The following is a 27,983-nucleotide window of genomic DNA, read 5'->3' as shown; positions in this document are numbered from 1 at the left end:
AAGAAGCGAGGGGCCGACTACTCGCGACTTTACGGGCGCACGTAGCTCATGCCTCCGCACCCGGGGGCTGGGACTGGGCTAGGCGGGCCTGCGTCACCACGCCCCCGCCCCTCCCCCTGCCCTATAAATTCCGGCTGCAGCCTTCCCCTGCGCTCTCTGCTCCTACCCGTTCGACAGGCGGCCGTGTGTTGTGTGCAGTGCCAGGTAAAGCCTGGCGGAGAGGATCCACAAAGGGCTCGGGGATGGCCCCGAAAGGGACAAGGGGTGTGCGCGGGCCGGGGGTGCGGCTGAGGAGGCCGGGGTCCGGGTCGCGGGGCCCCCGCATTGCAGGGGCGGGAGGAAGGACGTGCGGAAGCGCAGGTCCGGGATGGAGGCCTGGGGGAGGGGCGGGGAGGGCAGCGCCGGACTCCAACCGCTTCGCCGCGCGTTCTAATGCTCACCTCCCTCTGTCTGCAGCTGCGTCCCGGAGACAAGATGGTGAAGGTCGGAGTGAACGGGTGAGTTGCGGGGTGGCGCGGGGTGGGGCAGTAAGTCCTGCGCTCCCCACCGAATTGCGTCTGTGGGTCTTGCCCTACCGGGTCTCTGCCAGCGCGTGGGGGAACTGGATGGGGGTGGTCGTACCGCCCCCCAAGGAGAGCTCAAGGTCGGTGCTCAGACCTGGAGGAGGCCCTCGCAAGGCCTCGTGTCCCCCATCCCCGGGTGTTGCGCCTCCTGTTAACTCCGCCTCTGCGGAGCCTTCCACTCCGCCTGCGGCAGATACCCAGGAGTCTCCGATTCTTGATGTGGACCCATCCTCTAATCTTCCAGCTCGGGCCCTTTCTTTCATTTCGCGCCCTTCGCGGTCACGTGCTGGGGAGGAGCCGGTCCCCCACCTGCAGCCCGTGCCCCCCACCTGCAGCCCGTGCCCCCGGCCGGGCGCAGCCCCGGGATGCAGGAGGCACAGCTGCGCGCAGAACCAGCTGGGGGCGGGGGGGGGGCTGTTGGTCATCTGCGGTAACCAGCCGCCATGTTGCAACTAGGAAGGAAATGAATGAACCGCCCGTTAGGAAACCTTCCTTAGCCCTTCAGCCTTCCTCCTTCCTTGCCTATAACTGACCCTCCTACCCCTGTCTCGTGGGGTGGAGTCGCCTTTATCCCTTAAGCCAGGTGAGGCCAGGCTTTCCCGTTCTTGTTCAACTAGACCTCAACTCTGACCGTCCCTTAAACCGCTAGCCACATTTCCCCCCAGGGATGATAGGATGCTTTTCCTAGATGGTTATCTGATGGATCAAAAACGTGGGTTTATGGGGGTGGTCTTGTGTTGTGTTGCGGTTTTTTTCCTTTCCTTTTTCCGTAGAGGTGTGGTAGCCGTGGCTTGGCGCCATGCTGGGGGAGCTGAGTCATGGGTACTTAGAAATTTTCCACCACAAAATGGCTCCCGGAGCTGCAGCCCCTGTCTTCACAGCGGCTCTCCTCGAAGCTTATTTCTTCCATCCATGCGTAGAGGTGACCCAACCCTAAGGGCCAGGCTGTAAAGGTCACCAGGAGGGATTAGGTGTCTGTGAGCCTCAGGCATCCTGCCCTTCTCCCCATCCCGTCTTCCAGAAACCAGATCCCCACTCCACCCTAAGCTGGGGTTAAATATAGCTGCCTGACCTTTCTGCAGCTGGGGTCCTGGGCTTCTGCTCTTTTCCACCTCCTCCCCCTGCCCTCCCCACACCCAAACGTCTGTTGCTCCCACTCCTGGTTTTTGGGAAAGAGCTAGGAAGGACAAGTACTAAGCAAATCAGAGTGCTGGGATTAGGGGTTGAGAAACCATTCCTTTTCCCTCTTTCCCTTTTGTAGGAGGGACTTGGGGAAGGGGTGGGTTTCCCCTGGCCAGTTCACTTCTGACCTTTGCTCTTGCCCTTTGAGCTTGGTGATGCTGAGTGTACAGGTCTTTGCTCTCTAGAGGGTGTAGCCCGAAGCTGGGCCAGGCAGGAACAAGCGTTTACAGTCAGATGAGTGCCATGTGCCTGTCACGTGCCCAGACTGTAGGTGGCAGCAGCAGCAGCGCGCCACCCTACCCTGTCGCTCCTCAACAGATTTCAGATGGGTGGGCAAGTCTTTGAGCCTAATCACCTCTTGGGCAGGATGTGAGCCTTCACTTTGTGGCCGTGCTGGGAAGCCAGGCTGGCCTGGCAGAGTTGCTTAGGAAGGTGAAGTGAGCTCTCCTGGGACTTTTCTGGTGGTAGCAAAGTGGCATCCTCTTCCCTCTGAAAGAGGGTGAGTGGGCCTGGGGCTGCTTGCATACCCAGGAGGACTCTCTCCTCCCTTCTCATGCCTTCTCACCTGTTGTCCCCCTCAGATTTGGCCGTATTGGGCGCCTGGTCACCAGGGCTGCTTTTAACTCTGGCAAAGTGGACATTGTCGCCATCAATGACCCCTTCATTGACCTTCACTACATGGTGAGTGCCACCCGTGCCGGTGGCGGGGAGCAGAGCCCGGCTGAGGCGCGGCCCCCTGATGCCCTCCCTCGTCCCCCCAGGTCTACATGTTCCAGTATGATTCCACCCACGGTAAGTTCCATGGCACAGTCAAGGCTGAGAACGGGAAGCTTGTCGTCAATGGAAAGGCCATCACCATCTTCCAGGAGTAAGTGTGGGAGACGGAACAGGAAGAAGTTTGCCTTGGAGGAGGTGCTGGAATGGGGTGACCTCCTTGGGTCCGTGGCAGCCCATGGTCCTGAGCTTTGTCCTGTCTTCCCTTGTAGGCGAGATCCCGCCAACATCAAATGGGGTGATGCTGGCGCTGAGTACGTGGTGGAGTCCACCGGCGTTTTCACCACCATGGAGAAGGCCGGGGTGAGCCACAGGGAGGCGGGAGAGGAGGGGACCCCGGGCTTTGATGTGCCAGGAAGATTGGGTGGGGCGGACCTAGGCCGGGAAGGGGGAGCCTGGGTTTGTAAGTGCTCCTCTGCCGCAGGCTCACTTGAAGGGTGGAGCCAAGAGGGTCATCATCTCTGCCCCTTCCGCCGATGCCCCCATGTTCGTCATGGGCGTGAACCATGAGAAGTATGACAACCACCTCAAGATTGTCAGGTGAGCATGCGGAGAAGTGGGCAGATCGTGCTGCGTGTTACGCGAGGGGCGTGCCCCTGACCTGCCTCCCTCTTTCCAGCAATGCCTCCTGCACCACCAACTGCTTGGCTCCCCTGGCCAAGGTCATCCATGACCACTTCGGCATCGTGGAGGGACTCATGGTATGAGTGATGCGGGGCTTGCCAGGGCACATTCAGTCCACACCCAGGGTGGGACCCTTCTCCCTCCCAGAGCATGGCCCTGGGCTGTGGGGCTGAGGGGCTGAGGGGCTGAGGGACATCCGGGGTTCCAAGGGATCTGCTCAGGTCACTTCTTCCCCCAGTAGGAGGGAGGGGGAAGGGGTGGCATGGTGAGCACTAGGCAGGGCCTTCACGCCCCCTCCTGTCTCCAGACGACGGTCCATGCCATCACTGCCACCCAGAAGACCGTGGATGGCCCCTCTGGGAAGCTGTGGCGTGATGGCCGAGGCGCTGCCCAGAACATCATCCCTGCTTCCACTGGTGCTGCCAAGGCTGTGGGCAAGGTCATCCCTGAGCTGAACGGGTGAGACTCGCTGCTGCTTTTCTGCCCTGGGGACCCGGGGATCCGGGACGCCTGGTGCCGACTCTGCTTCCTTGTGTCTACAGGAAGCTCACTGGCATGGCTTTCCGCGTCCCCACCCCCAACGTGTCCGTCGTGGATCTGACCTGCCGCCTGGAGAAACCTGTAAGTTCCGGCTGGAGCAGCCTTGGTGGGCTGGGGCTTGCAAGACTGGAGCTTGAATGACCGCCTGTGTTTACGTCCTCAGGCCAAATACGAGGACATCAAGAAGGTGGTGAAGCAAGCGTCCGAAGGGCCCCTCAAGGGCATCCTGGGCTACACTGAGGACCAGGTACTGACGGGTCAGGGAACTTGGTGTCCACGTGGCCCCAGTGAGCAAGACTGGGTTCTATTCTTGGCCCTCTCCCTCCCTAGGTTGTCTCCTGTGACTTCAACAGTGACACCCACTCTTCTACCTTCGATGCTGGGGCTGGCATCGCCCTCAACGACCACTTTGTCAAGCTCATTTCCTGGTGTGTGGCTGGGGTGGTGTGGGAGTTGGTGCGCCAGAGTGGGACTGAGTCTGCTGCCCCCTGGTGGCCGACTCGGGAAAACAACCCTTAACTCCCTCTTCTTCCAGGTACGACAATGAATTTGGCTACAGCAACAGGGTGGTGGACCTCATGGTCCACATGGCCTCCAAGGAGTAAGAGTCCCTGGACCACCAGCCCCAGCAGGAACACAAGAGGAAGAGAGAGGTCCTCCGCTGCTGGGGAGTCCTTGCCCCAACTCCGTCCTCCAACACACTTGAGAATCTCCTGACCTCCATGCGGTTTCCATCCCAGACCCCCTGAGGGAGGGGAGGAGGAGGGGCTTAGGGAGCCCTACCTTGTCATGTACCATCAATAAAGTACACTGCACCCAGGCTACTGTTTTGTCTTGCTCCAGGGTCTAGGATAAAGGGGATGGGAGCTGGGCTGGGGCCAAGGAGAACTACATCTTGCTGAGACCACCCAACCAGGCAGGAGCCCCGCCCCAGGGCGGACACTGCTGCCCTGAAGAGCCACGTGTCCTCAGGTCACCTTGATTCCTCTCTGAGGCCTTTGGGTGCCACGGGGACTCGCTGTGCTCCAGATGGCTGTGGCTGAGCCCAGGCATGGCCTGGCTCCACGTATCCAGATGCCGTTCTGTCTGCAGCTCCCCGAGGGTGACACCGGCACAGGAAGTCAGGGCAGAGCGTGCCTGGCCTCTGACCAGTTGGCTGACCTCTGCAGCAGCATGGAGCACGGCCAGCCTGCCGGGTGCAGACCCCAGCTCTGCCTGGTGGCTGCAAGTCTCAGTGCCCCGGTGATCACCAGCAGTGCAGCTGGGTGGGTGCCCTAGTGTCACCGGAGGGGTTACAGTAGGCTGGTCCATGGGAAGGGTAGGGATGGCTTTGCTCCCATGTCGTCTGTCACCTGTGGATGCACGTGGCTTTGGCGGTAGCAGCACAGAGCTGGTGCCGGGAACCAGGGCTGAGGCCGCGGCCGTGCCACTCGAGGCACCGTTACCTTGGGCAGGTTACTTAACAATCTCCGCACCTGCCTTGCACCTGCATGTTTTTAAAGTGATAACTAGCGCACTCTGTGCAGAGGACTGTATAACCACCACCAGACCAGAAAGTGCTGGAAACAGTGACACAGACGTGTTCAATAAACAGTCGCCAGTTTCATTGTCATTAGATTCCACACAAACATCGGCTCAGCCCAGCCCGCCTCAGGCAGCGACGACGAGGGACCCTCGGTCTCGTAGCCCCAGTTCACCAAGCTTTTCCGAGTCCAGGACATCTCACTCAGCCGGTTGGTCTCAGTGTGTGACAGACACGGAGGAGACACACCTGCAGCTGATGCTTGAAAAAACTGGGACCCTGAGGGCACATGCGCCCATACATGCTCGTGTGCACACACACGCCCCCCCCCACACACACACAGCTTCACCTTTCTGTCACCGGGCGGTGACTGGGAAACAAGCAGGGGCTTCTGTCTCCCTCCACGACACTGACGCCGCACCCGGTCAGACCCAGAAGCCGCCGGCACCGGACGCACTAGGGCCCCTGCGACGCGCGGCACCTCCACCAGGGAAGGCTCACAGCCACGTCACTGCTGTCGGCCGGCACGGCCGTGAGCACTCGGACAAGAGGGAGGACAGAGCGCCCTGCCCAGGCCCGCTCCCTCCGCTTGTGACACGGAGGGAAGCCCTCTCTGGTGCACGAGCCACAGAACGTCCAGCCTAATCCCCCTCATACCAGTGCCCACGCCAGTTAGCACCAGTACAGAATCAAGACGGCCAGCTGGCTCGAGGCCACAGGGACGGCAGGAAGGACAATCCATCATGTTCCTTACTCAGTGGGGAGGTGAGGGGCCACGAGCGCTCGGGCAGCGTGTTAAAGATGGGAAGTAGCATTCACCCACGCAGGAAGGCAGGGGAGCCGGCTGTGCAGGGGGTTGCCCGGGAAGCGCAGGCCAAGCCTCGCTCCAGACACCCCAGACCCCTAGGGAGGCCAAGGACCAAGGGGGGAGGCTGGGGAGGAGCACCCCCATGGCCAGGGCCGGGCTCGGTGCTGCAGGACAAACGCGTTCCCTTCTGGGAACCACCCAGCCCCCTGCCTCGGTGAGTCCCAGCGGGCCGAGGAGGCCCCTATCTCACGGCGCCGTCGGATGAGACATCGCGATCGGAGTCCTCAGCCTCGCTTGGTGGCGGCGGGGGCGGCAGGTCGCTAAGCGGGGCCGCAGTGAAAGCAGGAGACTTTCTAGAAAAGAGCGTCAGCTGTAACCTCGGGGCGGGAGGAGTCCTGACAAGGCCGGCACGCCCGCCACCCCTGGCCTGATCCCCTGGCAGGCAGCATCTCAGGCAGGGCAGGAGGACCACAGGGCAAGGGCGGATGCAGGGCAAGGGAGGGGGGAAGGGGGTAAGAAACGGTCCCCACTTTAACTTGGGGACCCGGAGAGGCTGAGTTCAGAAGTATCTGAGGTCACAGTATGAGACGCCGCCGGAGCCGGAGGGCACCGGCTCTGCGGCCCCAGCTTCACGTCTATGAAGTAGTTTTGCGATTTTTAAAACTTACGCAGGGTCAAGGGCACAAACCGTGGCGCTGACTTTAGATAAAAGTCTGCCCCTTGTGCTCCCTGTCAGTCTTTAGCTGCCTTTCTAACCAGGGGAACCGCATCGGGAGGTTTCGGCAGTCCAACCACGGATGGACAAATGCCGAGGGGGAGGGAGCTGCCGGGCTGGGGCGAGCAGACCAGGCGATCTCCAACGGGCAGCCCCACGGCAAGACGGGCCTGAGTCACTGCCGGAGGGTCTCAGGGCTCCCCAGTGAGGGGCGCTGGGTACTGTCCCCTCCCGCCTGTGCCCGGGGGGCCCTTACCGGTCCCCGGACTGGGTGATGAGCCGGCGGCAGGTCTCCATCTGCACGTCCAGGCCCCGCTTCATGCTGCACATCTCCATGTACTCGTGCAGGTGCCGGTTCATGTCATTCTTGGCCGTGGCCAGCTCCAGCTGTGGCGGGGGCAGGGCAGGGCCGCCGGGTCAGCAGGGCCTGTCCCCCGCCCCCCGGAGGCTAACTGCCAAGCACCCCGGGCGGGGCACAGGCAGCCGTAGTGGAAGTGAAGGACTCAGATTTTAAACTAAACCAGCTCAAGGCAGAAGGTGCCCGATACCCCATCATTCCTTCTAGTTTCCCCGGGAGTGTCTCCCACAGAGGCTTTCACTAAGCGATCTGCTCTGGGCCTGCACTCTCGGAACAGACTCCCAACGAGAGCCGTGAGGAACGGATGTTCCTGAGTGCGTGGGCAGCACGTGGGGATGACCTTGCCCCTTCCTGGGGCCCCCCCGGGGCCTGCTCCAGTCCTCACTCCCCACACAGCGCTGTCCCCCCAGCCTGTCCCCCTCTGCAAGCTGGGAGCTCCTGGCAGGGCTGGCCACGGGGCCTACTCATCCCTGCGTGCACACCCCACACCTCGACGGCAGTCATTAGTTAACTTCAAGCAGCGTCCACGAGACTCATGGCCCAGAGGCCGGCTGGGCCCTGTTGAAAGGCACTCTGCTCTCTTACCACCTATTTCCTCTCATTGCTTTTCTCACTTGTAAGTCCTTTTCAGAGATGAACGGAAGGACTGCCTGCCTCGCTGAATGTCCGACGGGCTCTGAGATGTAGCCCGACTCAAGACACGTCATGCGTGACATGACGTGTGGCCCAGAGTCGAGGGCACGCAGTCTCCCTCCCAGACCCCGCCTCTGCGCCACAGGCTCAGAGGTAGAGCTGAGAGCCAGGCGCAGAGGCGGTGAAAGATCTGGCCACAGACAGTGTGCTGCCTCTCTCTGTTCTGGGCACAAGGGGAGGCAGAGAAACTGCTCGGAGGTGACGTGCTTGACTGCTTGAGAGCAAAGAGAAAGGGCGGGAAGCCACCTGTGAACGGTCTGAACTGGGCAGAGAGGATGCGAAACTCGGAGAGAAAAGAAAATAGTCACAGAGCCAGACACAGAGACGGCAGCCCAGGTGGATCAGAAGCCCTAGTGAGCACGGCTCAAACTCCAGCCTTGGTTCCAGAGCTGGGATCCCAGCCGGGGCCCAGCAGCAAGAGCATGTGCAGGGGCAGGACGCACTGACTGTTCAGTCCAGGAGGGAAATACGGTGCCGCCAGCTCTTGTCCAGACTGGCTGCCACCTACACCCCCATCCCTACACCTCAGGAGAGCCCCCCGGTATTAAAGAGGAGGGGTGGGCTCTGGAGCCCATCGCTCAGCGGGGCAGGGAACAAGGGAACGAACCAAACATATTCCAGGAGAATACGAGGCTAGGACAGCCACCAGTCTCTACACATTCAGAGCAGGGCTGCAGGAAGGAGACGACCCCAAAAGCCACACTGCAAACCCCGTGCACGCTGGCAGCGGGGCAGGGCAGAGGGGTGAGGCTGGGAGCAGATGGAGGGGAAGGGGTGGGGGAAAGAATTCCCGCCCACCCTCCACCTGGGCCTTGGTCTCACCATCCAGTGGTGAAAATGGTCCTTGCCTCCATCCCAGGGCCCCTGAGAGATCAAAGGTCACTGAGGTGAAGGGACCTCAGGTGTCCCATTTGGATGTCCAGGAGCAACACTGCAGCCACCACCACCGTGCCCGCCCCGCCGACACCTCCCATCATGCCATTCTAGGCGTAGGGAGGAGGAGGACAGTGGGATGGTGTAAACGGGAGAGCGGAGTGCAGTTCCCCCTCCCAGCTCCTCAGCTAGTGGCGCACAGCTGGCTGTGTCTTTCTTTTCTTTTTTTTTTGGCCACATGGCATGCGGGACTTGTGGGGGGGATCGAACTGGGGGCGAACCCGCGCCCCCTGCAGTGGAAGTGCGGAGTCTTAACCATGTGACTGCCAGGGAAGTCCCCAGCAGTGCCTTTAAAAGTGAGCACCTGTCTGCCCGGGCAAAAAAAATGAAAGCAGGTTTTGCTGAAAGGAGCAGGGCCGGCTAATGTGCGCTGGGGGATCGAGGATGTAGGAAAATAATTCCTCAACTTCCACTGCCGCTGTGAGGGCAGTGGGCTCAGAGAGAGGCCCCCAGCCTCATCCCCAAGTCAGAGTGCATGGCAAGGACCCTCTCACGCTCGCTCGGGCAGGAGGGCTCACGAGAATCGCACGCGCACGCAAGCCTCGTCCCACAGGCCCTCCTCCCAGGTGCCACAAATCCTTCCCGCCGCCCCTAGAGGCCTAGAGTTTAAGTTGAAGCACCAGTTCCACTCGCATCTCTAGAAGGTTCCTCAAGGCTAGGGAATAAGAATGGAGGTTTCCCCATTGGCTCAAAGGTTGAGCCGCGACAGCAGCAAAGTTCAAGTCCATCCGAGTGGACTTCACCACAGCACTAACAATAATAACAGCAATGATGATAAAGCAACGACCATATGCTGTGCTGACGACGAGACAGACGCTGCCCCACGCTCTGCCTGGGCCTTACTTCACTTGACCTTCAAACAACCCTGAGGGAGGTATTAGTAAGAACCCCACTTTATAAATAAAGAAGCATGCTCAGAGAAAAGAGGCCTGTTAAAAGTTAGAGTGGAAGTAAGTGACAGAGCTGAGGTTTGAACCCACATCTGTCGGCCTCCCTCCCCAGCCTGAGGTCTTAAGGACCCACCGGAGGTGCTACAGTGGGGAGATCACTCCGCCCCCGTCAGGAAGAAATGGGGAGGCCCTGGTGTCTGGGGTCCCGCAGGGGTGAGGCCATTGCACCTGCGACCCACCGGGAGCCTGGGCCCCTCGGCTTCAGCGCACGGCCTTACCTCTATCTGGTCAATGGTTTCCTGATATTCTTTCTCCCGGGTTTTGAACAGGGACTCAGTATCTTTAATCACCTTCTCCAAACTGTCTTCCGGCTGCTGGAGAGGAAAGGGAAGCAGGGGGAGGCCAGATGGGAGGGGTGGGACGGGGCACCACAGGGCAAGGCGAGGGAGAGAGTGAGTCAGGTTAAAGGAAGCCGGAGAGAGAGGGGACGAGGACAAAGGACCAGGGAGAAGCAGGTGACGGAGGGTGGCCACAAAGGGAAGACAGAGCACGGCGTGGACGGTGGGCAGGGAGGAGACGGCCTGGCGCCCGGAGAGGAGGAGCCGGGACCCTGCGGCCGGGAGGGCGGTTACCTCTCCCGGGGCCTCTGCAGCAGCCAAGGCATAGCCCGAGAAGTCCTCCCAGAGCAGCAGGGTCTCCTCGGTCTCCTCCCAAGTCAGGCTGTCACAGTCGTCCTCAAAATCATACTCCCTCCTAGAGACAGGGAGCCCCGGCGTCAGGGCGGGCGGCAGGGAGGGGCTGCTGGGCGGGGCTCCGGCCTCGGGGGCAGGGCGGCGAGGGGCCTGCGGGACTCACAGCTGGTTCAGCATGCGCTGCATCTCCTCGTTGATGCTGAGGGCCGTGCTCTCCTCCTCGTCCCCGTCGGGGTGGCAGGGCCCGTCACTCTCTGACAGGGAGGTGTCCTCCTCGACGGCAGCCTTGCGCTCCCGCTTCCGCCCCCCCATGGACGGGACCTTAATGGGAGACAAGTGCAGAGACTACAGAGACGAGGCCGGGTGCATGAGGAGAAGGGCGTGGGCGCCGGCAGGGGAGGGAAGCATGGACCAGCGGGAAGGGGGGGCAGACAGAGAGAAGACACAGTTACAAGACGGAACAGAAACACCAGCGTCACCGAGACAGGCAGACAGACACAGATGGGGACGGGGCTGCAGACTAGGAGGAAGACAGACAAGAAACAGAGAAAACAGAGCAGTAAGATAAGGGGGAAATGGCTGGCCTCGACCACAGTAAGATGTGCATAATGGCCCAGAGGATTTCTTTTCTAAAAAAAGTCTTCTAGTGAAATGACTGAACTGAGAGAAAACTTTCAGGCTGCAAGGAGGAGGGAGACACGGAGTTGACAAAGCAGAACCTGAGTCACACATCCAGATCTGGAAGCCAGAGGGCAAAGGGAGAGAGAGAACTGGAGGCAGAAGAATGAGAGAGAGGGAGAGAACAGGTGGGGGGGGGGGAGAACAGGTTGGGGGGGAGAGACAGAACAGGTGGGGGGGGAGAGAGAGAACAGGTGGGGGGGAGAGAACAGGTGGGGGGAGAGAACAGGTGGGGGGGAGAGAACAGGTGGGGGGGGAGAGAACAGGTGGGGGGAGAGAGAACAGGTGGAGGGCGAGAGAACAGGTGGGGGGAGAACAGGTGGGGGGGAGAACAGGGGGGGAGAGAAGTGGGGGGAGAGAGAGAAGGGGAGAGGGATAGAAGGGGAGAGGGAGAGAGAAGGGGGGAGAGGGATAGAAGGGGAAGAGGGATAGAAGGGGGGAGAGGGAGAGAGAAGGGGGAGAGAGGAAGAGAGAAGGGGGAGAGGGAGAGAGAAGGGGAGAGAGAAGGGGGGAGAGGGAGAGAGAAGGGGAGGAGAGGGACAGAAGGGGTGAGAGGGCGAGAGAAGGGCAGAGAGGGCGAGAGAAGGGCGGAGAGGGATAGAGAAGGGGGAGAGGGATAGAAGGGGGAGAGGGGGAGAGAAGGGGGAGAGGGAGAGAGAAGGGGGGAGAGGGAGAGAGAAGGGGGAGAGAAGTGGGGAGAGGGATAGAAGGGGGAGAGGGAGAGAGAAGGGGGAGAGGGAGAGAGAAGGGGAGAGGGATAGAAGGGGAGAAGGAGAGAGAAGGCGGGGAGAGGGATAGAAGGGGGAGAGGGGGAGAGAAGGGGGAGAGGCATAAAAGGGGGAGAGGGAGAGAGAAGGGGGAGAGGGAGAGAGAAGGGGGGAGAGGGGGGAGAAGGGGGGAGAGGGAGAGAGAAGGGGGAGAGGCATAGAAGGGGGAGAGGGAGAGAGAAGGGGGAGAGGCATAGAAGGGGGAGAGGGAGAGAGAAGGGGGAGAGGCATAGAAGGGGGAGAGGGAGAGAGAAGGGGGGAGAGGGAGAGAGAAGGGGGAGAGGCATAGAAGGGGGAGAGGGAGAGAGAAGGGGGAGAGGCATAGAAGGGGGAGAGGGAGAGAGAAGGGGGAGAGGCATAGAAGGGGGGAGAGGGAGAGAGAAGGGGGAAGAGGGAGAGAGAAGGGGGAGAGGCATACAAGGGGGAGAGGGAGAGAGAAGGGGGGAGAGGAAGAGAGAATGGGGAGAGGGATAGAAGGGGGTAGAGGGAGGGAGAAGCGGGGAGAGGGAAGGAGGGGTGGGAGATAAAGAAGGGAGCAGAGCAGCCGGATAGAGGGGAGGGGTCTGCGCTGAGAGCCCTGCGGGTCAGGAGGCCTGGGGAGCTGAGAAATGGGCCGGGGACGCAGGAAGCTTGCGTGAGAGCAGAACTAACCAGCTTCTTCTGTGGAGGAAGCAAGAGAAGATGAAAGGCAGAGAGGCGAGGAGGCAGACGGGAGAGAGAGGGGAGGGGAGAGACGGCGTTAGAGACCGCTCCAAACTCCTCTCCAGAGGTTGTCCCTCACCCCCAGCCTCGTCCCGCCAGGGCCCGGCTGCCGCGCTAAGCTCTCCGAGAAGGGGCCGGGCCCAGCTCCCGCGGAGGACCGGGCTCTCGCGGCCCCGCGCCCCCCTACAGAGCTCGGGCGCGGACACCAGGCGGTGGGACGGGGCGGGGGCCGGACCCAGGCGCCCCTCGCCCTCACCTGGAACATCTTGATCATGTCCTCGCAGTTGCGCTGCTGGGCCAAGTCACAGAGCTTGGCGGTGATGTCGATGCGGCGGCAGATGTCCATGTCCACCTTCATGGCCTTCTCCTGGATCTTCGTGTCCAGGTCGGACAGGTTCTGTGCGGGGAGCACGGAGGGCGGTGAGGGGGTCCTCAGGGCCCGGCAATGTCCCCTCATCCTCCCAGACACACGGCCCCTCCCAGCAGAAGGCACCCCTTTTCCTGGGTGCCCCTCCAGCACTCTGCCCAGGACAGCTGGCTCCCCGGCCAGACGGGGCCCCCGAAGGGCACGGCCCAGTGGCTGGGACATACAGGGGGCTCCCTCCTGGAACTCAGGCTACAAGAGACACTGACTGGCTGACCACCAGGGGCTATGAGAGTGGAGAAGTATCGCAATGGTGACATCAGCTGACGCTGAACGAGCACCGCTGTCCTAACTCAGTGCATCACAACCTTCGAACCAGACTGCAAAGTGCGTGCTTTACTATCCCACTCCACAGACCCAGATACGAAGGCAGAGTGTCAGGACTTCACCCAGGGCCACACTGCGAGCAAACCACCCTGAGGAACAATGGAGGCCACGGGGACTTCCGCTGTCTCTTCTTCTCCGGAGTTAGGGGTGGGCAAGCGGAAAAGAAATGGAAGCACATACGCTGGGGGGAGGGTCAGTGAATTGGGTGCAACTAAAAAGGCCGGCTCCCTGGCCTCAGGCAGCCTCACCCCGGCGGGTAGGGACGAGGGGTGACGGTAGGGACGAGGGGTGACGCGGCGGCACTCACGTTGCTCATGAGCCCCTTGAAGACCACCAGCTCGGCCTTCAGCTGCTCCACCTTCAGGGCCAGCTCCTCCTGGCAGGCGTCAGCCTCCTGGGCCTCCTACGGTCGGGAGAAACCCGGCGTGAGCCGCACTGCCTGCGGGCGGCGGGCAGGGGAAGGTGGGACGAGGCGGGGCAGGGCGGCCCTCACCTCCTGGAGCTCGTTCACGCGCTCCTGCAGCTGCAGCCTCACCACGTACTCCTCTTCCCACCTGCAGACAGCGAAGGGCCAGCGCCTGGGTGCGGGGTCCTCCCGCCTCCGCCCTCCGCCCCCCGCCCGTCTGGCTCAGGCTCAGGCCCCGGCCCCGGGTCTGCTTCCCCAGACGGGAGGAGCCGGGCAGAAACGTGAGGCTCCAGGCTCCCCGCCAGCTCCCAGCTCACCAGCTGCCTTCCCGGAACCTCCGGCCTCGCACCATTTAAGAGCAACTGCGGCTGCTCTGGTCCCTCGCAGGGCCCAGCCCGACCAGCTGTCCGGCTGGCCTCGTCCCCCTCCTTCTGCCCACACCACCCGGCCCGGTCTCCCACCTCCAGTCCTCAGATCCGGGCTCCCGCCTGCTGCCTGCACCAGAACAGAGCTCGTCTAGCCCGCTGCCCTGCCTCCTGTGGTACCATTAATCCTGTAAAAGCAGCTGCAGGACACATACGGCATCAGCAAAGGTGGTCAGGAGCCTGCGAGGAGATGCTTGAAGTCCATCCCCACAAGCTCCAGAAACTGCCCACCCAGAGGCCCCGGGTGAGCCGCAGAGAGGGGCCAGGGTGCGGGCAGGAGCCTGGGATCACTGAGCACCCACACCCAGAGGGAGAGGGAAACCGTGGTGGGTAAGAACTAGCGGCAGGACCTCCTGGGCCCCCGCATGCAGAGCCTAAGACCACGAGGAGGCTAGAAGGCGCTCCTGGCCAAGGCTGGGAGCTGGCCGGCGCGTCCCCCTCCTCCTCACACAGGCAGGAGGGCAGCGGCGGGGGCAACACCCCTGCTTAGGATTGATTTCAGGGCCCCGCAAGGTTGGCTGGAACAGCGGGACTCCTCAGACCCCACTGACATAGCCCAGCACTTCTCCCCCATCCTGGAAAGGCTTCCTCCAGGCTGAGAAAGGAGGGCAACTGCACCAGGGGAGAAACCTCAACGCCAGAAAGGTGGTTAGGAAGCAGCATGGAGAACACACTCTGCAGGCCCAGGATTTGGTCTTCCCCTCCCCTCCCCTCCATCTCTGTTCCCAGGTGCCTCTCAGCTCTCTTCCCCGGGCTCCTCCTCCAGGCCCATCTCTCCTAGCCCTCCCGTTCCTCCGCACTGCAGTGTTCCTAATAATAACTCCTCGACCTCACCGTGGCCGCCCCTCCTGGCGGCTGGGCTGGGCCGGGAGAAAGCAGCCCAGCTCCCCTCCCGTCTTCCTGGCTCCCCACCCAGCCCCTCCCCTCGCTCTGGCATTCTCATTCAGACAGTTGGGGCCAGCGAGGTGCCCCAGCAGTGTCAGGTTATGTATTTTCTTAAAGAAGACATTTATCTTTCTGGGCCTTGGTTTCTTCGTCTACAGCGTGAGGGCAGGGGATGCAGTACCCTGATGCCCCTGGGGTCCATGCATCCCTGGAGGAAGCAAGCGAGACAGACAAGGGGACCAAAACCCTGCGGAAGGTGCATCAGGGAGGGCAGGACAGTGAACTCAACTGTTCCAGGTAGAAACTTAAGGAAGTTAGGTATGGCTTAAGATTAATAAAATCTCAAACAAACAAACAGAAAATCTGAAAATAAACCATCTGGAAGCTCACTAGAATTCTATTTGTACTCCAGCCAGACATTCCCACGAATGGGTTCGTTTTGACCTCTATTTAAATCTGGTCTCCCTCGCAAGGTTCTTTAAACATGGGTAGACGTTGAGCAATTTCCATGTATTCTACATTGAGCAAACATCTTTCTTCCAAATAAACGGTCTCCCTGAGTGAAGTGAGGAAGCAGGGGCCACTCCTATGTCGGAAAAACTGAGACCAGGAAAAAGAGATCCACCCAAGGTCGCACAAGGCAGGGGAGCTGAACCCAGAACCAGGAGGCCTCGGCTCCTTCCCAGTTTAGTGCTCATACTATGCCCACGTCTTCCAGGCTACAGACGGGAGTTAGCTTTGCTATAAAGAGAAGAGACCAAGGGCAGGGGATCTGGGGTGGAAGAATGAGTTGACTACCAGTATCACGTACCACCCACGTCTGGCTGTGAGGCCCTCTGCACAGCGGAGTGCTGCAGAGCTATGAGCTCATCAGCCCCCGAGGAATAACCCTTTGCTGCCCTGGACAGCTGGACCAAGGACAAATACTCTTCCGGTTAGAAACAGAACACCCCCACAACAGCAGTTGTTCCTGTGGTTATGGATGTATTCCAGAACTGTCCATGTTCCACTGCTGACGGCGTTAATTAACTCCTGCAGTGGCTGGGGCAGGATGGTTCTGGGTGGCATCTGAATGATGGTTTTAGGATAACTGAGACTCCCAAAGACACTTCAGTCATGGACTACAACCAAGGAAGGAAGCCAGCCAGCATGAGGACAGGACTCCACCTCAGCAAGCCTGCTGATCTGTGATCTGCTAGACTCTCGCGGGTTACAGATCCCTGAAGTTCGCCCCCGACCCCCAACCCGACCCAGCAGGCATTTGCCTGAGCATTCAGCCAATCCCCACCAGACACAAATCTCTGCTCCACTGGGCTGCAAGGGTAATTCCCAGGCCTGCCCACAAGGGGTCAGAGTAGCTCATTAAGAGGTTAAACCTGAAGGCTAAGCCTCTTTCCGACCTGTCACCTCCTCCGTCTTCAACCATGGCGTCCCAGGCACAGTGTACGAAGTGCTGGCTGTGCTCAGGCTGCTGTCCTAACAGCATGGTTATCAGCCGTCTAGGGGATCCAACCTGGATGCAGCCAGCACTCCTGCGTCGCATCCCCTCCCCTGGCGCCTTGTGCTACCCCGCAGGGCTCCCTGCAGTAAACCAACTCCTCATCTTCAGAGCCACCCGGCCTGCCCCAGCTGCCTTGTGTCAAAGGTGTGGTGTGTCCATGTTCCCAGCCTTCTCCTACTCGGGTCCTTGCTGCCCTCTTCACACTTCCTCCGCCTTCAGCTCTGCACTTTCAGATCCCCCAGCTTCCAAGGCTAGCCCTGGGCCAACTACATAGGCCCTTCCCCTTTCCCTAGGGAATTCCCTTTACTCCTTCTTCCCGCCTCCCTCCTTTTCTGACCCACTCGCAGAAATGCCCTAAGGTCCCCACAGCATTCTGGTTTGGATGGAACCAGAGCAGCCGTGCTGCTCCCTCGGACGCCGTTTTGGGAAACGCTGGGCAGAGGCAGGATCACCTACTGCAAGGTGCAGCCCCTCTCCAACCCCCTTCTCATTTCCCTTCGACTCCCAAATTAAAACTACAACCTTTGCCTCTAACTTTTGATCAGTAATGTGGAGCCTATATCACGAAGTCGCTCCGAGGGCTGAGACTGGGGGATTAAGCAGTAGCCCGGATGTGGCCTCTCCGACCCATGTCCCTTTTACACATCACAAAACCCCCAGTTAACACAGTCCTCCAAACACTGCAGCCTAGATGAAAAACAAGTGTTCCCCGCAGTATTCGGCTCCTAGACGCCTCCTTCCGGTCACGAGTCTCGACTTCTGCATTCTCTAGGGATTCTAGTCTCCGGGTATCCAATTCCTTCTGTGGACTTCCAAGCTCCTCCTTACACAGCAGGAACTTTACTCATACTGACTCCTCCCTGATTCTTGGGCCCCAGCTGCTCTCGGCTCCTGTACGCACACCTAGCCCCGGCCCCAGTGTGGCGTGAGCTGAGCCCCCTCCCCACCTTCCCGATCCCTACCTCCGCTTGTACTCGTCCCGCTCGCGCTTCACTTTAGCCAGCACGTTGTAGAGAGCGCGGATCTCGGGGGTGATGGTGTCGATCTGGACGCCCACCCCGTCGGGGTGCACCCACGACAGGCCAGGCCCTTGCACCAAAGTGGGCTCCAGTCCCGGCCCGAGCCGGCGGGCGTGAGAGAAGGACCAGATGGTGCCGGGCATGAAGCGGGCCGACGAGGAGGAGGCAGAGGAGGCGGAGGTGGAGGTGGAGGGAGCCGGGTGGCAGGCCGCGGAGGGCGCGAGGGGGCCTGCCGGCGAGCGCGCGGGCGAGCCCAGCACCCGCGCCGACGGGGTGCAGACGGCAGCCGGCCGGGCGCCCAGGGGCAGCCCCAGGGGTCTGACGGGGCTGACGAAGCCGGTCTGCACGGCCTGGTCTCGGCGAGCCAGGCCCCGCCGGCCCTGCTTACCCTCCTCCAGCGCCTGCTGCAGCTGCTTCTCCAGCAGCCGGTTGCGGCGCTCCAACTCGTGCACCTTGGCCAGGAAGCAGCGGAAGCGGAGGTTCAGGGTCTTGAGCACGTTGATGTTGGAGCCCAGGTCGTTGCGGAGCGCCATGGCGGCGGGGGGCGCCGGGCCCGGCCCGGGCGGCGAGTAGGAAGCCGAGCCGGCCCGGGCGAGCGGCGCCGGGGGCACGTCCCCGCCGCCGGCCAAGTGGTCGCTTCCCACGGGGTCCCCCAGCGGCCCGGCCAGGCCTTGCTGCTCCTGCTGGAGGAGGAAGAGGTTGGGGCCGAATAACGGATTCATGGCTGCGGCTTCTGCCGGGAGATGGAGACCCGTGCAGGAGCAGGGCTGGAGGGCGAGGGAGGAGAGCCAATGAGGCGCCAGGGGGACGAGGGGCAGCCAATCAGACGGCTCGGCGGAAGGGGCAGAGGTCAGCGGGGCGGAGGAGGCCAGGGAGGAGGCCAATGAAAGGCTCATTCGGAAGCTGGCACCTGGACCGACCTTTCCGGGTCTGAGGCTGAGCCCTGAGCCGACCGGACCCCGACCCATGCCCAGAATCCAGCCAGCGTGGCAGGACGTAAAACCCAGGTCCTCCAGTACTCCATGGTTCTGGTGGCACGAAATTCACCTTCCCTACACCCCAATTGCCCTCCTCTCCCCTGAATCCAAACACCCGGGCTCTGACTCCATGACTCTCCTTCCCTGGGTCCCTGGGAACTGACCTTATTTCTCAGTATACCACACTGTCCGCTCTCTTCAGGGGTTCCCCGTCCCACCCTCCCACCTCTACCCTTCAAGCAGCAAAGCCAGTACCCAGTCCCCTCAAAAAAACACACAGCAGCCAGAGATTGTAAAATGTGTATTAAATTTCACATCCCCAGTGGGGAAGCCATCCTCACAGAGGTAAGAGTTCCAACCCAGTAACAATGGCAATGAGCCACCCCAGTATAGTTCAACCATCCATCGGAGACAGCAGGGGCTGGCGGCCGCCTCTGGACAGAGATTTTCTCCTCTTTGCTGGTGGGGGCCGGCTGTGACCCCCCCGGTGGGGGGACATGACTGGAGCCTTAGGTCCCCCGGGGGTACCATTCTGTTTCTGGAAGGCAGCTTTCTTGAGAGGCTGCTCTGACACCCGCTGTTTAACCTCCTCAGCCCCTGTGGTGTTCCCCAGGGGCTGACCACGGTCCTCAGGCTTGAGAGTGGCCTGCGTCTTGGAGAGGGACGGCGCAGCAGGTGTTTCCGTGCAGGTGCCCTTAGGAGGAGCGTGCCGCTTCCGGAAGGCAGCTTTCTTGGAGGACTGCAGTTCGGGCAACTGCTGCTGTAGCTTCCCGGCTACCTTTGGTTCCCTGACCCCTGCTGCTTTTTCAGCTGGCTGACTGCTATCCTGCAGCTTAGAGGAAGCTTGGGCCTTTGTGACAGAACACACAGTGGACACTTCTGAGTCTGTCCCTCCGGAGACACCGTTCTGCTTCTGGAAGGAAGCCTTCTTGGGATGTTTCCGTTTCTGCAGCCGCTGCTTTGCTTGACCAGCCACTCTGGCCTTCTTGGCAGGCTGCCTGCTGCTCTCAGGCTGGGGGGTCACCTGCCCTTTCAGGTGGGGCAAGTCTAGGTTTGTAAGGGTGGATATCACAGAATTTCCTGAGGTTAAAATTAAACAGATGGTTTGAGAAAACAGGCCTCATCACTGGGTCTTGATCATTAGTGGAGGAGGTAGGTAGAGGTATTAAAATAAGGAAACTGCCGGGGTACTATCTCTTGGCCAAGTGTTCCACACAATTGGGACGGTGCCTAAGAGCAGATTACCTGGCTTCATATTACTTAATATCACCTGGTCTTTACGCAAGTCATATTTGAACCCTGTATTAAAGAGAAGGCATCACTACCCATCCCCATCCTTGGGCCAAAAGGTTTTCAGAGGAAGCTGTGCCCCCTTGAGGCCAGCAGGTAACAAGACACTCTAAGGAGGAGGCGAACCCTGAAAAAACCTGAAGCACTGGGCTTTTCTTTTAATCAGAAAAGATATTTTTTTCGTGCAGAGTTTGACGAGATGCAGGAAAATAAGAATGCACACAGAGCAACTAGAAAAAGCTAGTCTTCATTAATGAAGACATATTAAATATGTATCTTTACAGTTACAGCAAAAAAAAAATGCAAGAAATTTTGCTACTTCTTAAAGAGGTTTTTGTTCTGTTAACATTCAGATGTGACTTTTGTTAAGAGGCATTGTTTATGAAGAGGAAAAAAAATCAACTCAATAAGTCATGTTGTTTGTGTCCAGAGAAGCCCGCCTCTCCCTCTTCCAACTCAGCTCAGGGTGGCATCCCAGCAGGCAGAGCCCTCAGGCTTGTTTCAGAAAACCCCACCCTTCCCCTTGAGATCAAGGCCAGACTCCTCAAGATGGCTGAGGAAACGATCTGCAATTAGTGTGATGGGCTCAGAGAACGGACAGTTCTGAGGAGTCGCGTGCCAACCCAATGCTGACAAGGCTGGACCGGCAGAGGTCTATTACCAGTAAGGCAACCCTCGGCCAAGAAACCACACTCGCACTGGGAATGCGTTTAGTGCCGACCAACTGCAGCCATTTGGCAGGATCAAGGGAAAGACCCCACCCACGTGAACCCCGTAACACACCGAATGGGGCCCAGGCTTGGGAACAACTAGCTGGGATGAAAGGGGTCTCTCACCCAAGCGTGCAAAGGCCAGGAGAGGGAGGCCGAGATCCGCCCTTCCCCGCAGTCACACCAGAAAGCCTCCTGAAGCTATGGTAGAAAGAGCAAAGGTGGAGAGGAGAGGTACAAAGAGCACACTGCTTACCTGTTTGGGACTGGGGGATAGAATTGGAGAATTTCTTGAACTTGGCAATAAAGAAACCATCCACGTTGTGGGTGTGAGGGTAGAAGCGGCGGGTGGAGCGCAGGGTAGGGTGGAAGCGCCTTTCCCGGAAGCGGGTGAAGCCCTCCTGGCCGAAGTCCAGGCCCGTGGGCACCAGCCGCACGTTCCTTTTTCTCAGGGCGTAGTCTACCACCCACTCATTCTCTTCCACCTGACGTGTGGGGGAGACAGAGACGGAAGGGAAAGCGGAGCTGGAGCCGAGGGGGTGCTGGGGGGCGCCGGCGCCAGCCCTGCCCCCTCTCGCCCCACGACAGGCCTCACCATGATGGAGCAGGTGCAGTAGACGAGGTAGCCCCCCGTCTTGGAGGTGGCGCTGACAGAGTCAATAGCGCTCAGGAGCAGCTCCTTCTGAAGGTGAGCGCAGCGCAAGATGTCCTTCTCATCCTGTCCCAGGACGGAGAGACCCACAGAGCTGGACTTTCTAAAGGTAGCCTCAGGAGACGTGAGCTGCTGACTGCCCACCTCCCACTCCGCTTCGCCAGCCCCCCTTCCCCGAGACTTTTCAGCAGGTCCCCCAACCCCTGCACCTTGTTCGTCTTCACTGCTGGGTCCTTGGAGATGATACCGGTGCCACTGCAGGGGGCATCCAGCAGGACTCGGTCAAAGCCCCCCACCACCTGGGGAAAAAGGCAGGCTAAGTGGATGTTTTCGGCAACCTGAACCATACCGATTATTTCCTAAGGGCAGGTCTCAACATCCTGAGGTCGGGAAGGGAGCAGGTGAGACGCCCCAGGAGAGACACACAGCGGGGAGCCCCACCTTGGGAAACTGGCGCCCGTCATAGTGGCTGATGACGGTGTTGGTGACTCCCAGCCGGTGCAGGTTGCCCACGACGCTCCTGAGCCGCTCGGCGTTGGCGTCATTGGCGAGGATCACACCTGTGTTCTTCATGAGCTGGGCTGAAGGGAGGAGGGCACAGTGCTCACCGGCAGCTCCTGTGCCTCCACACCTGCCGGCCACCCTCTAGCCCAAGACTCTGCCTGTGAAGTCTCACCCCTTCCCCAAATAAGCTGCAACCCCACCGGCTACCCGGTCCGCACCGGCCCTGTGATGAGCGAGCCCGCCAGGATGACTTTTCTGTTACTGAACGCCCTTCTGATCCTTCAGACTAAGTTACTTCTTCCAAGGGATAACAGTTTAATAAAATGGTTACGACTAATTATACGTAGCGGTTACTGCGCCAGGGACTTGCATATGCGCACCTCAACCCTCAGGACCCACGCATAACATAACAGCCAACACGAGCACCATCACCTCGCCGTTCCACAGGTGCCCAAGGTCACGTGGGCAGTAAGAGGCCCTCGTGGGGCTGGAGCTGGGCCGCCCCCAGAACCTGTGCTGCCGCCCACTCTGCTGACCGCCTGTGCAACCCCACCTCCTTTCATAAGCAGAGCGCCAGCTGAAGCCTAGCCCCACCGGCCCTTCTCATACCTATGTAGCTGGTCTTTCCTCCAGGGGCACAACACATGTCCAGGATCCGCTCATGTTCCTGGGGTGCCAAGGCCATGACGGGCAACATGCTGGAGGCCCCCTGCAGCATGTAGTGCCCAGCCAGGTACTCGGGAGTGGCACCTGTGGATGAGGACCCGCCTGTGACATGCTGGGACGAGGGCATGGGCAGAAGGGCTCCGGGGCAGGGAACACTTACCAATGGGCACCGAAGAATCATATACCACGAGTCCAGTCTTCGACCACTTGCCCAGGGGATCCAGGTTAACCCCACGATTGATCAGCGCCTGAAAATAAGATGGATGAAAGTGTTAAAACGTCGGAAGCTACTATACCCAGTAGGGGACTGGAGACGTGACACCCTGGTCCTGGCTGGAGGCCCGTGGCACCACGACCCCTGGAGCTTAGTCAGGACACAATCATCACAGGCGCACGGAACAGTCTGTCCCATCCCATGGTCTCCTCTTCCTTAGCCTCAGGTTCTAACTCAAGGTCTGAATTCCATCCCAATGGAGCACACTGCCAGCTCCTGTTCTTTCATCTCCTGGAAATGGACCCCGACTTTCCAAGAGCCTCAGCCCCCTTGCCATCCTAAAACTTAGCGTTATTGGTTATAGCAACGTTAAAGATAACTATCGAGTTACCTTCCAGGAGAGGCAACAGAAGACAGACACCAGGAGACAGACAACACACAAGGCCACACCACTGCCTCTGGCACCAGGGTTTTAACCTGGGGCCCCTGAACCCCTGGAAACGAGGAGCTTAAAACACTGCTTGTGTGTGTGTGTGTCACGTCTTTTCCCGGGGATAGGGATCACAGCCTCACCAGCTTCTCAATCATCTACGAGGCAGACAACCCCCTCCCACTTCTCTGTGAGGCGGCATTTTCATCGTGATGCGGATGTCTCAGCCCTGTCACAGGGAGCAGAGGCTGAAGGGACGAGCTCCCCAATCGACAGAGGTCCTCAGCCCTGCCAGACAGACCCAGCGTGACACCAGGCCTAGGTCTGCCTCCTGGGACCATGCCTGTACCAAGAAATGCCTAGGTACTAAGACCCCCCACGCCCAGTGCGGTGGGACGGGGGGTGGGGGGGGTGGGCGGGGGTCTCTGGGATTCAGTGCCTCCCTGAGACAAGCAAACCTCAGGGCCCACCCCTCACCTGAGCGAGGTCCCGGCGCCGGGTCTTCAAGGTATTGGTCCTGAGGGTGATGGGCCGAGGCACCTCATTGGCTTCCAAAAACTCCACCAGCTGGGACAGAGCATGGCAGGGAGCAGGTCAGGCTGGCCTAGGAGCGCAGCCAGAAAAGCAGAGAGCAAGGGGGCTGGCTGCCTTCTTACACAGTGTAAGAGAAGAGAGAGTGAGGAAAGAAAAGCATGAAGGGCATCAGAATGGCAAGTCGGTACCTCAGACAGAGGGAAGAGGTCCATAAGCTTGCCAAGGAGGAAGTCTCCATAAGAGTAGTAAGTGGCCAGGTCCTTCCGAAGCCGCTGCAGATATTCAGAACGAGACCGACCTTCCTCCCGCTGAGTCCCAAAATTGCGCAGCACTCCCACTATGTCTTGGATGCGCTTGTGAACTCGCTGCAAGTCTGGAACCTGGGCATGTGGACCTGTTAAGGAACTGCTTCCTGGTTTCCTGGGGCCTGGAAATGCCTTCTCCCCAGCATCCCCCTCCGGCTCCCCCTGCCCCAGAAGGATATCCTGCTCCATCTCCCCAGCAGGGGGCAGCACAAAAGTCTCCTCCTCGTCCGCGTTGATCTGCAGGTCCCTTTCCATCTCATCATCCTCTTTGGGACCTGACCCAGGGGACACTTTCTCCTCTTCCTCCTCTTCGTAGGTCTCCTCCTCACTCCACTGGCCCCTATAAACAGGTCCAAGAACAGAGTGGTTCACAGATCAAAGCAGACACCTCCTCCTTCCTCACATTTTCCTTCATCCCAGCCACTGCCTACTCTCCACCCTAAGAGTTTCCAAAACTCACCCAGCAACAGCCTCCTGGGCCTTCTGCTTCCGAGCAGCCCTTTCAATGGGCAGCAACTGAATAAAGAGACAAGAGGCTGGTGATGCAAAGCTTGCCCTTCCACCAGCCCATGAAATACTTCCTACCTCTGTTTTTTTCCTAAATACAAACATAACTCTTGCTCCCAGAAAAAAATTTAGACCCTGAAGAAGTGAATATAAGATTAGCAAAATATTTACCATTACTGAAGTGAAATGATGGATTGAAAGAGTTCGGTACATTGTTCTTCCCATACCCATATGTACACGGGTGGGCAGGCAGGACACGGACACACACACACACACATACACACACACAAAAACTTCCCTGGGCACCCGTTTTGCCATATTTTCCTCCACGCTTACTCTACATTTTTCACACAGTTAAAATCATGATTCATTTTCGAGTCTGTTTCTCGCCTTTTCTCATTCACAGATCACAAGCATTTTCACAGACGCAATGGCCAAACGTTAATTTAGCATACGAATGAACCACAGTTCACTTAAGCCTATTAGGCATTTTGGAAGTTTCCAGAGTTTGGGCATTATGGTCCACATGGTGCCTGGAAATCGCAAAACAGTAGCTCTGCAGAGAGAAGGGGGGTTGGGGGAGAGGGGTGAAAGTGGGAACTTCCTTTTTATTCCATACGACTCGATTATGCTTGAATTTTCCTAGTAACACACTCATATACTTAAACCGTATAATACATGATAACTTCTTATACTTCGGCAAGTAAACCTGTCTACATTCTGGATCACCTTTCTAAAGTGGAATTACTAAGTGAAAAGGAAAAACCTTTTTAAGGTTCTCAGATAGCAAATGCTTAAAAAAAAAAAAAGTGTGCATTTCTAGTCCCAGCAGTGGGGCCATAGAAGTGTCCGCCTTCCCATGTCCTCACCAGCACTGAGCATCGTTATATTTTAAAGTGCTCTATCCTGTGGCTCTTTTAAACTTGCACATGCGCTGAGAGGAGGTAAGGTGCTACGAAAAGTGATGGAATGCTAAAATCCCTTTTCTCCACTCAGGCTTATCCTTGTCACCGAGAGATAGTCTCAAGGATCTGGAAAGACTCTAAAAGGCAAGGATAGCTTTCTGAAGACCCAGAGAGATAAAGCTCACCTCTGCACCGTCATCCTCATCTTCGTCCTCTGAGCTGGAGTCAGCTCCATAGTCATCTACCATATCAGCGTCACTGTCCTCGGAGCCCCAGAGGTCCCCCTGGTTCGCCACACCACCCTCTTCAGAGTCTTCCTCCTCTTCAGAGTCTTCCTCCTCTTCTTCCTCGTCACTGCTGTGGGTTGGTGCTGGGCGCTTCTTGCCTCGAGCACTGTTAAATAAGGACGGGGCTCCCTTCTTACTGGGTGCCTGGACAGCTCCTGCAGAGATCCCAGAGGGTTTGAAGAATCCTGGACTGATGGCAGCCACACACTGATGGAGCCTCTGTACTTCCTACCCCCAAGAACGTCCTCTGGCTGTTCCTTTCACTTCAGAAATACTCAACAAGCCCCTCCCTACCCAGGACCCAGAGGACTCCTCACGTGGCACCCAGCTCCTATGTCCACTGACCTTCTGATAGCTTTCCAGGCAATGGTTTGGCCCCAGGGGACTTATTCATCTCAGGGGCTTCAGCAGAGCCCAATCTCCTCCTGGCTGCCCTGAAAACATAAAAGGAGTGAGGAAATGGAACACACCTCTAGGCTCTGCCACTTCCCAGTGCAGGGAAACCTGACAGTCCCCAACAGCTCTTTCCATCAGCATGATCACATGGGAGCAGTGCCTAAAGATGAGTGGGACCAGTTTAACCTGGGTAACGTAAGTCTAGACATGCACACTCACCTCTTTCGGGCACGACTGGACAACCTCTTGAAATTTTCATCACCACCTGTTTAAAAAAAAAATTTTTTTTAAACAGGCAGAACAGGAGGTTACAGGGGAAATGAAAAAAAAAAAAAAGCAACGGGAAAGGAAATAAAAGGGAAAAGAATTGGAACACTAGTTAGAGGCAGTAGATGATAACTCACTCCACTGTGCTCTACCGGGAGCTGGATAAGAGATGTAGAGGAGATGATTTCCACCTGGCTGTTCACCAGCCAAATCCAAACAGGGCCTCCCTCCAGACTGATTTCAACTAACAGCATCATCATCATTCTGGTAACACAGATTCAAAACTTTCTTCTCCCCTTTCTTTTACTCTCAACTCATCAGTTACCAACCACGATACATTTTACCTTTACAACTGCTGCTGTTCGTACACTCTCCAAGAAACAGAAAATTTAAATCTCTGCTCTGTCATTTAATAACTATTTACAGGTTAACCTCTCAGCACCCATTTCCTTAGCAGGGCCTCTCTCACAGGACACTGAGAATGAGAGGATACAATGTGTCCAAAGTATAGTGTTTAGCATTTGCCAACACCTCAGTAAACTGCATCTTTTATATGATGTTCAACACAAACTGCTTGCCCACTCTTCCCTCCCACCCAGTCTTCCATGCAGTAGACTACTAACCATGCAGGAACCAGATCTGTGCTTTCCCATCTCCATGCCCTCAACAATGCAGTTCACAGTGACTGGACTATCCCCTTCCAACTTCCACTTGCTAAAATGTCACCCATTTTTCAAAACCCAACTGCTTCACAAAATCTTTTCAAACAAAATCTCCTCAAACTCTCTAACTCCGTGGGATCCCCCTTTCTCTGAACTCCCGCAGTGTTAAACCACACCTCTCCTTGCCTGAGTACTTGTGTCCCAGTCGCATCTTCCCTAAGTTCTAAACGCTAATGAGAGTACTTCATTCCTACTTATTTCCTACTAACTCATTAAAAGAAAATTCCGCTTGAACAGAAAGCGAACACACAAAATGACTAAAAAAACGGAAGGGTTGAGCTACAGATAAAAGAATAGCGCAAAAGCTGGAGAATCGGGAGAGGGAGCACGCCAGACCCCTACCTGCAGGCAAGAATTTGGCAAGTTCGGTCTCGGCACCTTTCTGTTTCCGGGCCTTTCGGCCTGGCCCGCGCTTCTCCTTCTTCGTAGGGTCCAATTTACGCCCCATGGTACTGGGGAAAACAAAACGGGAGACAGTAGAAGAGCGCGTATTGTAAGGGAAAGGCAGAACGCAGACGAAGCGAAATGGAGCGGGAGAGGGTATCGCCTCCACCAGAACCTCGACTCAACAGCCCCTCGAGGCCTGTCCAAACCTCCACTCCACGCTGAGCCCCGGGCCCTGGGTCTCACGCCCTAGGTACCGCGTACCCCCACCCTCCCCACGCCCCAGTCCAGGCCAGCGCCTCACCCTTCCTTCCCCAAATTCCTCCAGACGCGCCCGAAGCCTCGGCTCACCTGGAAGCCAATCCAGCCCCGAGACGGGATTCGGAAGCAGGCGCGGAGCTCCACGTGCGGCCCAGGACAAGCGCTCCGACGCCGCACCACGAAAACGTCTTACGCAGGCGCCCTGCGTGCCTGCCGAGGCCCCGCCTCTTCCGGTCTTCCGGTCCGCCGCGGAAGCCGGAACGTTTGCTTACCCGGCCCGCGCGGGGCTGGGGAGCCGTGCGGCCGGGCACGATTCTCGGGCGGACCGCTCTGCTTTCCCCCCGGCCGGAGAAGGTGGTGCACCCAAGGCGTTTTCGGCTTCCCCGCCCTCCCCTCCGGGCATGGGCCTTTCGCCTCACTGCAGATTTGTCGGAAATACTGTACCCGAAAGCAGCCCCTTCCCCTCGAACGGAGGCGCCAGAGCCGGGCCCTCCTCCGCCCGACGTCGCCTCAAGATCGGGGGACCCCACGCCTGCGACGCGGA

The 27,983-nt window shown here is 58.6% G+C and overlaps 3 protein-coding genes and 1 long non-coding RNA gene across 6 annotated transcripts; 2 read left to right on the top strand and 2 right to left on the bottom strand.

Moving 5' to 3' along the window:
• The first annotated feature begins 33 nt into the window (after positions 1 to 33).
• On the top strand, positions 34 to 4,503 carry GAPDH (glyceraldehyde-3-phosphate dehydrogenase). The gene is made up of 12 exons (XM_060167122.1): positions 34 to 204; positions 457 to 497; positions 2,327 to 2,426; positions 2,507 to 2,613; positions 2,732 to 2,822; positions 2,944 to 3,059; positions 3,139 to 3,220; positions 3,451 to 3,602; positions 3,686 to 3,764; positions 3,847 to 3,930; positions 4,014 to 4,111; positions 4,219 to 4,503. The coding sequence occupies exons 1-12, from the start codon at positions 49 to 51 to the stop codon at positions 4,286 to 4,288; spliced, it is 1,176 nt and encodes a 391-aa protein (XP_060023105.1). The 5' UTR covers positions 34 to 48; the 3' UTR covers positions 4,289 to 4,503.
• A 762-nt stretch (positions 4,504 to 5,265) lies between these two features.
• IFFO1 (intermediate filament family orphan 1) lies at positions 5,266 to 18,175 on the bottom strand. Of its 3 annotated transcripts, XM_060167121.1 has the most exons (10): positions 17,372 to 18,174; positions 13,686 to 13,746; positions 13,500 to 13,595; positions 12,698 to 12,838; positions 12,391 to 12,399; positions 10,458 to 10,639; positions 10,235 to 10,355; positions 9,881 to 9,976; positions 6,985 to 7,115; positions 5,266 to 6,366 (listed from the first exon to the last, which is right to left on the bottom strand). In XM_060167121.1, the coding sequence occupies exons 1-10, from the start codon at positions 18,148 to 18,150 to the stop codon at positions 6,255 to 6,257; spliced, it is 1,728 nt and encodes a 575-aa protein (XP_060023104.1). In that variant the 5' UTR covers positions 18,151 to 18,174; the 3' UTR covers positions 5,266 to 6,254. The 3 variants fall into 3 exon arrangements, with proteins under 3 accessions (XP_060023104.1, XP_060023103.1, XP_060023102.1); XM_060167120.1 differs by lacking the exon at positions 12,391 to 12,399 and having other exon boundaries at positions 9,881 to 9,973; positions 10,458 to 10,615; positions 17,372 to 18,175; XM_060167119.1 differs by lacking the exon at positions 12,391 to 12,399 and having other exon boundaries at positions 10,458 to 10,615; positions 17,372 to 18,173.
• Positions 17,706 to 21,889, top strand: LOC132530043 (uncharacterized). Its single transcript, XR_009543628.1, has 3 exons — positions 17,706 to 21,166; positions 21,422 to 21,458; positions 21,553 to 21,889. It is a non-coding gene; the product is annotated as an uncharacterized LOC132530043 (long non-coding RNA).
• On the bottom strand, positions 18,690 to 27,676 carry NOP2 (NOP2 nucleolar protein). The gene is made up of 16 exons (XM_060167118.1): positions 27,530 to 27,676; positions 27,137 to 27,246; positions 26,025 to 26,070; positions 25,755 to 25,843; positions 25,308 to 25,564; positions 24,171 to 24,226; positions 23,890 to 24,050; positions 23,594 to 23,793; positions 23,349 to 23,438; positions 22,388 to 22,475; positions 22,171 to 22,311; positions 21,499 to 21,638; positions 21,267 to 21,356; positions 21,001 to 21,123; positions 20,662 to 20,890; positions 18,690 to 19,485 (listed from the first exon to the last, which is right to left on the bottom strand). The coding sequence occupies exons 2-16, from the start codon at positions 27,240 to 27,242 to the stop codon at positions 18,800 to 18,802; spliced, it is 2,502 nt and encodes an 833-aa protein (XP_060023101.1). The 5' UTR covers positions 27,243 to 27,246; positions 27,530 to 27,676; the 3' UTR covers positions 18,690 to 18,799.
• Positions 27,677 to 27,983: the final 307 nt, after the last annotated feature.

Source organism: Lagenorhynchus albirostris, chromosome 11 (assembly GCF_949774975.1).
Source record: "Lagenorhynchus albirostris chromosome 11, mLagAlb1.1, whole genome shotgun sequence".
In the NCBI taxonomy this organism is placed as follows: domain Eukaryota; kingdom Metazoa; phylum Chordata; class Mammalia; order Artiodactyla; family Delphinidae; genus Lagenorhynchus; species Lagenorhynchus albirostris.
The sequence above is the reverse complement of the archived record's forward strand: the minus strand, read 5'-3'. Positions and strand labels throughout refer to the sequence as shown.